At 43.0% G+C, this 8,088-nt stretch overlaps 1 protein-coding gene across 11 annotated transcripts in view; it reads right to left on the reverse strand.

The window, feature by feature from the left end:
• The window catches only part of Mink1 (misshapen like kinase 1), a 57,249-nt gene that overhangs the window by 18,792 nt on the left and 30,369 nt on the right, over positions 1-8,088 (reverse strand). For all 11 annotated transcript variants that reach the window (XM_004638344.2, XM_004638345.2, XM_004638343.2 and 8 more), the window contains exon 2: positions 223-288. In XM_004638344.2, the coding sequence (XP_004638401.1) occupies positions 223-288 (66 nt within the window). The remainder of the gene's footprint in view (positions 1-222; positions 289-8,088) is intronic.

Genomic DNA, 8,088 nt, shown 5'->3' on the forward strand with positions numbered 1-8,088 from the left:
CATCCCACCCCACTCCCATGCTGAGGATGAAACCTGGGCCTTAGGTGTGTTAAGCAAGTGTTTTACCACTGAGATACACTTCATCCCCTTTCCAAGAGGGACTTCAGTCTGTAATCTCTTGTAGGTCTCTCAAATCTCCAGACCTGGGTGGAACCTACTTTTTTCCCATCCTCTCAAAGAGCGCTACAGACATGGAGGTCACACTGTATATTAGAGCCTCACCTTGTACACCTGTCCATAGGTTCCATTGCCAACCACCTCCACCAGCTCAAAGATCCCAGCAGGGTCCTGAGGGAAAGGGATGGAAGAGACAAAAAGAGCAATGTGTTAGCACTTCAAGGAAGGACTATAACACTGAATGGAGAGTTTTTGGTGAGGATATAAACAATGCAGGAGGGTATTACTAGTGCGGGTTGCAGGGGGGCCCTGATGGCCAGCTGCCCTTTCTCTGGGTGGTTCAGAGTTACTACTCTATGGGAAAAGTCTGGCAGCATCCCCCAAACCTTTTTTTTCACCGGGAATCGAACTCAGGACCTTGCACTTGCCAAGTAGGCACTTGTGCCACTGAGCTATCTCCCCAGCCTCTATGAGAAAAGTCAGAAAGAAGAGGAACATGGAAGTCAGAGCCTAGATGGTTTTCCAAAAATGTGCTGCCCACTTCAAAAGCTCTGTGTCTGAATCCTCATCCAAAAATGAGGGGGCCCGAGGACCCATCTCTGGGGATCCATCTTTGGGACTGGTATGCGCTTCAAGTGAGGTAATGCCCAAAAGGCTAAATGGAGTCTAGCACAGTGTTTCCCAAATAAAAGTTAATTATCATCATCATTTCTAATTTTAAGAGAAAAAACTCAAAATTGCAAAACAATAGGAGAGTAAAATGGTTAAGATAACACTGAAGATTCTTTTTTTTAAAAAAAATTTATTTGTGTGTGTGTGTGTGTGTGTGTGTGGCCAGCTCAGCCCACCAGGGGGTGGGGCTGGTTGGAATGTGGTGCTGGGGGACTGAACCGCAGTCCCTGTGCTTTGCTAAGCTTGTTCTAAGTAGGTGCTTTAGACCACTGAGCCATCTCACCAGCCCAACACTGAAGATTCTTATCTTTGAATTCAGAATATAAGACATCAGCATTTAACTGTCAAACAATAGTAGTACAAACCTTTTCTCCTTTCCCCATCTCAGTTGTTCCTTCCTTTTGTACAGTTTCTTCTCATTTCACAATATCTATTGTACATTTTGGATCTTATTTACTCTTTCTGTTTCTCACACTAGAGACAATACAATGTTTATGCATGAGTCTGGTTTTATCATTTTATTTTAAAGGTGAGGAGGAGCAAGGTAATAGGGTGAAGGAGGGGCCAGCAGGGAGCCACTCGCCTTTGGTTCTTTTCTCAACTCAAGTTTTCCTGCTGCAACAGCTTCTGAGTTATAGTCTGAGGCACTGGGGGCAGGTGAAGGGATCTCCAGGTTAGAGGACAGCAGGTGACAATGAGAAAGTGCTTTGGGGTAAGGCAAATGAGCAAGAAGAACTCTCTGTGCCTCCTTTTCTCAGCCAAGCAGGTATTAGCCATGTCCCCTCATCAAGTATGTATTTTTAGGGCCTTATTTCTTTCCTGAAAATGGGGAGGAAGTTGGGCCAGACAGCACCTGCATTGCTAGGCTGGGGCTCCCCTCTCCAGCCCAGTTCTCTGGCAGGCTCATGCAAAGGACTGTAAGCTGGAGTTCAGCTTGAGCAACACAATGAGGCCCTGCCTCAAAAAAAAAAAAAAAAAAAAAAGAGTGAAGATTTAACTTACTATAAAGGCCCCTGTGTTCAAATTCCAGTACTGAAAAAGAAAAGAAAAAGAAAAAAAGAAAGAAAAAGAAAGCTGCTTTACAGTGTCAGGGGAGAGAATTTTATTCTAGTTCAGAATGTCCTCTGGTCCCCTAGAGACAGTGAAACAGTGCTTGAGGACTTTGAGTTCACTTCCAACTAGGGATAAAAATGAAGAAGAGTGGAGCCTCAGGGGTAAAAAAAGAAAAAGGAAGAAGAAAAAGGAAGTGGAGAAAGCCTTCCCATGCCGAGGGGCAGTATTCTGAGTCTGAGCTCTAAGAAGAAGCTTACAGAACACATGTATCAGGCATCTGAGAAACAGAAATCTGGAGATATATATAAAGACATTCATGAGTACGAACCACTTACAGACATGGATGGAGCACAGGGAAGACAGAATACAACAGTCACAGCCAGCCTGTGAGGAGCAGCTGTGGAGGCATCCCATGGGGAGGCCAGGGTGCCATGGCCTCAAATGTTACCGAGAGGTACAGACTGGGAAAAATATCCCACGCTGTACACCCCAGGGAACGACTGGAAACCTATGTATGAAATGCAGCTGTGAGAACAGAGGGCAGAGAGCAGGGCTAGAGAAAATAAGGAAGTAAAGATGACAGAGGGCAGCACCCTCATTAAAAAAGTCTAACTTTGAGAAGAAAAGGGAACTCACATAATGCCTGGAGGAGAGAGTAAGGATCAACCAAGAGGATTTTCTAATTTGGGAGGGTAAGCTGGGCATGGTGGTACACATCTGGGATCTCTGGAGGCTGAGGTAGGAGGATCACAGTAAATTCAAGGCCAGCCTAAACTGAGTGAGAATGGACAGAGAGAGAGAGAGAGAGAGAGAGAGAGAGAGAGAGAGAGAGAGAGAGAGAATATGTTTTATGTCTGCAGAAAGAAACCAAAAGGGAAGATGACAAAGGAATTAATTTTTTTAGTAACATATGTGTGGCCAGGCATGGTGGCACACACATGTAATCCCTGTACTCTAGGAGGCAGATGCAGGAGGACTGCTGTGAGTTTAAGGTCAGCCTGGGCTACACAGAAAGACCCTGTCTCAAAAAATAAAACAAAACAAAAATATGTGTATTCATGTATATATGCATGTTTGGTTTGGTTTGACTTTGTGGTGCTGGAGCTCAACCCATGGCCTTAAGCATTCTAGGCAAACACTCTGCCCCTGGGTGACACCCCCAGGCTAGGTATACGTACACTTGATTCCACAGTTTATAAATATCCTCCAGTGGTCTGTAGTGGAAAGATAAAACCCAACAGTGCCTGTTTCTCTCTTATGCACATACTCAAGGCTTTGCAATGCCCAGGGTGTGATTAAGGTACAAATGTGGCCTTTCAAATGCTGTTACTATATTCCTGGTCACCACCTTCCATGGTAAGAAGCCTCCAGAGGGAGAGGCTGTGGTCTTGGCTGGGCCAGGCACAGCTTTGTAATGTGCAGCTTCAGGCCTTCTCCTGGCCTTTCTCTTAAAACTCAAATTCTGTTCTCTTCTTAGCAGTTCAGTTCGTTCCTTGTTAGCTGTTGGAAGTAAGGAAGAGACAGAAACCAGGCAGGGGTAAATCATGACAAGTAAGAGAAGACAAAACAAGGTAAATGAAAAGACTGTGGTTGTTCAGATCAAGAAGAAGATGAGGGAGCTCAGTAAATACCCAGTGACCTTGACGGTAGTCTTTTTTTTTTTTTGAGATGGTCTCACTATTCAGTTCAGACTGGCCTTGAACTCTCCATGTAGCTCAGGATGGCCTCAACTCTGATTCTCTTGCTTCAGTCTCCCAAGTGCTGGGATTATAGGGCACTGCTAGGATGACAACCATGCACTATGTCTGGCTTGATGATAGTTAAATTGGAAGAAAGATCACCTCCTAAAAATCAGAGTGGAAAGCTTAGAACAGACGTTATAAAGGATGTTTTGTAGTAGTGGTCCTCAAAGTACAGGGCACATAGTCATTTGGGAAGCAGACTCCTAGAATCTGTTTCGAGAGATTCTACTGGTCTGGGGTAAAGAGTGAGAATCTGTATTTACCAGATAACCTGGCCTATTCTAATGCATAGGTTTAGTAGACCTATTATGAGATTGTCTTAGTAACTAGATGAGAAGAAGCTGTAGAAGTATCAGGAATAGTGGGGACCTGCATGATCTCAGGCAGCCAAAGAGTGGTGCTCAACCAGCTTCACACTGGGTGTCCAATCTAACTCTCTCACACCTTTTCCACACTACTCTCTCCCCAGATAAATAACTGTTTTCTACATTTCTATGACTGTTTACAGATGACTTATTTTTTACTGTTCTCAAATTTTTATTGGTACATTTTTTATATACCATAATGATAACATTCGTCACAGGGGATTTGTTACTGTACATGATTTTTTTTTTCTTGAGACAGGGTTTGACTATGTAGTTCAGGCTATCTTTAAACTCATTATATAGCCTTGGATGGCCTCAAAGCCACAGCAATCCTCCTTCAGTCTGCCAAATGCTGGGATTATAGGCATGTACCACCAAACCCAACGACATGCTATACCTTGCTTTTTTTCCCCATTCCCTCTCTTTATTTTTTCTTTCTTTTCTCCTTTCCCTCATCCCAGTGTTTTCTTCCCTTGAACAATTGTTTTCCCTTTCACAGTATCGAATGAACTTCTCAGATTCTACTTACTCTTTCAGGTTCTTACACTAGGGAGACAATACGATGTTTATACATGCAGGTCTGATTTATTTCATTTTTATGAGTATGGTCTCTAGTTGCATATATTTACCTATTAAAAACCTCAAATTTATTTATAGCTGAGTAATATTCCATTTTATAAAAATACCAGTTTTTTTTTTATTCATTCCTCAGTTGATGGGCATTTGGGTTGTTTCCAACATTTAGCTATGACAAACTGCACTGCTATAAACAGGAGTGCACATATATCGTTGTGGTACGTTATTTTCATTTCTTTTGGGAAGATACTCAGAAGAATAGCTGGGTCAAATGGGACCTCTAATCCTAATTTTCTGAGGTATCTCTACACTGATTTCTACAGTGGTTGCACCACTTATGGTAGACAAGGGTCCCTTTTTCCCCATGGCCCCATTAGCATTTGTTACTGGTTGACTTTTGATGATAGCCATTCTTTCAGGGATGAGATGGAATCTGTCTTTTTAATATGCATTTCTTAAATGGCCAAAGATGTTGAACATTTTTTCATGTATTTATTTGCCATTTGTACTTCTTCATCTGAGAAGCGTGCACTCATCTCAGGTGTCCATTTTTGGAATAGGGTCTTTTGAATTTTAGGGGTCTGATTTTTTAAAACTTCATATATTCTACATAGAAGTCCTTTGTCTGAGAGACAGTTGTTATGGTTTGTGTCTAGTTGTCCTGCCAGAGTCTCATGCAGTCAGGTGCCATTACACTCCATGACATACTATATCTTGCTGCTTCTTTTTCCCATTCCCTCTCTTTTCTCCTTTCCCTCATCCCAGTTTTTCTGGGATTTGTGATTGATTATTGTGGGTGTGGGAGCTGCACCTGCCCTGGAGCAGGTAATCTGCACTACAGTGTAAGGAGGGGAAAGAGGCTAGCTAGCAGCACAGCTGCTGCCTCCCCCCCACTCTTGATTCTCAATATAAATCTGCCTAAAACCCCCCAACAATAACAATGCCACTACCTCAACATTCAACTGTCCTGAAATTTCCTTTGTTAGATTAACCAGTCCAAAAAAAAAAAAGATTAACCAGTCCACCACACTTAATCTGTCTCAGACAAAGTCTCTGGACATGAGCAAAATGTAGACAAGCTTTCTGCCAAGCCAAAACACAAATCATCTAGAGTCCAACAACCAATGCAGTCCTTTTAGCAGAAACACCCCCAGCCTGGTCTTTACAGGAAGGATTTCTATCAGCATTCTGGTCTTTTGAGCTCTGAACAGAATCTCCCATAGAGAACATCCAAAGGTGTTCCAGTGCTTCTCTTTCAGGCACTATCTCGAACCTTTCTTATTTCCATCTCCAAAAGCTCTTGAACAACATGATGAGGCAGTCACAGCCAACCCAACTCCAGGTACCAAATTCTGTCTCAGTTACTTTTCCTTTGTTGCTGGGACAAAATACCCAACACCAAAAATTAAGGAAGGAAAGGTTTATTTAGCTCAGTTAGTGGAGGTTTCAGTCCATACTCAGCTGGCTCCAAGGCAGAGTGGCATATGGCAGAGAGCAGCCTTTCATGGCAGTGGCAAAGAACAAAGAGCCAAGCAGGATGATTTAAAATGCTGTGAGTTTGGCCAGAAAGGATGTGCCAATAAAGCTGTGGATTGCAAAGATAGAGCAGAAAGGATCTCCATTGCCAGGAAGGAACATGAAAATGGAAAGGATGGCCTGAGGGCCTCACAGACGGCAGTAGGTCTCCACCCTCTGCAGCCTCAGAACTGCAAGGGTGAGGGACTTTGCCTTCGGGAGAAAGCTGCAGACTACCATGTTCTAGAATGGCAGCAGCAGCCAAACTGGATTTAAGAATAGTGGTGACATAGTGATTTTGTTCCTTGGAATCAGGGTCACAGTGCTCAGTGATCGAGGCACTTGACCCCTACAGCCAAAAGAGACCCTGGAAGTTCAGTATATAAAGCTGTGAGTGAAAATTCTATGCAGGAGAAACCCCAGAAGGTTGGAAAAGCCAGGAAGGTGGATCATCTGAGGAAAACTGCAAGAAAGGAGCAAAGCAGGCTTAAGAGGGAAGTCATAGGAGCTACCAGCAGCAGAACCATAGAGGTGGAGCCACATGGAGCTCACAATTTGCCAAAGATTGCGTCAGATGTTCCACATGAAACTACAGGACTTAATGTTGGCCCTTCTGGATTTTGGATTTGCTTCAGTCCCAACACTTGGTATCCTGCTATGTGTACCTTTTGGAATGGTAATGTTCATTTTTGTGCCATTGAGTGTTGGAAGTGTTTAACTCTTCATTTGTACAGGGGTTTACAGCTAAGAGTTTTCCTTAGATCTCTGAGGAGACTTGGGACTTGGACTTTTCAGCAATCCTGAAACTGTTAGGGCTCTGGAAAGTTTAAGAAATGAACTAAAATGTCTTTTGCATAAAAGGAAATGCATGAGTCTTTAGGGGTCTAGGGGTGGAATGTTATGATTTGTGTCTAGTTGTCCCCCCAAAGCTTCATGCAGTCACGGAGCAGCTCTAGAATTTGTGTTTAATTATTACTATTATTATTTATTTATCTATTTTTTTGCTGTACCGGGGATTGAACTCAGGATCATGCTTATTTTACTGAGTTATCTCCCCAGCCCTGGTTATTTCTTTTGATGTGTGAAAACTTTCTTTTTAATGTATTTGATTGCTACAGGGTCTCATGCAGCTTGGGCTCATAGGGATCCACATGTTTTCAGCCTCCCCAGTGCTGGGATTAAAGGCGTATGCCACTACGTCTGGACTCTCTAGCCAGCTCAGCCCACCTTGGGGGTGGGGCTGGCGTAGCATGTGGTGCCGAGGATCAAACTGAAGTCCCTACGCTTGCCTGAGCAGTGTTTTAGTCCTCTGAGCTATCTTGCCTACACCTTGACGTAAAACTCATAAAAACTTTTTAATGAGATCTCAGTTGTTGATTCTTGGAAGTATTTTCCATGTATTTTGGTTTTTGTTCATGAACTCTCTGCATACTCCTACAATTTCACAACTTCTACCTACTTTCTCTTCCAACAGATTTAGTGTTTCTGTTTTAATGTTTATTTATTTTTCCTGTATTTGAGACAGGGTCTAGAGACTCACTATAGATCGGACTTGTAGTGATTCTCCTGTTTTCAGCCTCCCAAGCACTGGGATTACAGGTGCATGCTATCATGCCCAGTCTCCATTGCCATCTCAGCATGCCCTGTGGGCGGGGCCGGCATGATACAAAGGGGATTGAACCCAGCCACTGCACTCTGCCTAGGCAAATGCTTTAGTCCACTGAGCTATCAGGCCGGCCCTTGTTTTAATGTTTAGATTTTTGACCCATTTTTACTTTAGTGTATGGTGCTAGACATGGATCTAGTTTTAGTCTTTGGCATATGGAAAGCCAGTTTTTCCAGCACCATTTATTAAAGATGCTATCTTCATTCTAGTGAGCATGTTTGGCCCCTCTGTCAAAGATAAGTTGGCTAAGAATGTTTGTAGTTGTGTCTGCATCTTCTAATATGTTCCACTGATCCTCAGGTCTGTGTTTTTTTAATTTTTATTTTTTATTTATTTGAGAGAGAGAGAGAGAGAGAGAGAGAGAGAGAGAGAGAGAGAGAGA

The sequence above is a fragment of the Octodon degus genome, unplaced genomic scaffold (genome assembly GCF_000260255.1).
Source record: "Octodon degus isolate 3935 unplaced genomic scaffold, OctDeg1.0 scaffold00098, whole genome shotgun sequence".
Taxonomy (NCBI): Eukaryota; Metazoa; Chordata; class Mammalia; order Rodentia; family Octodontidae; genus Octodon; species Octodon degus.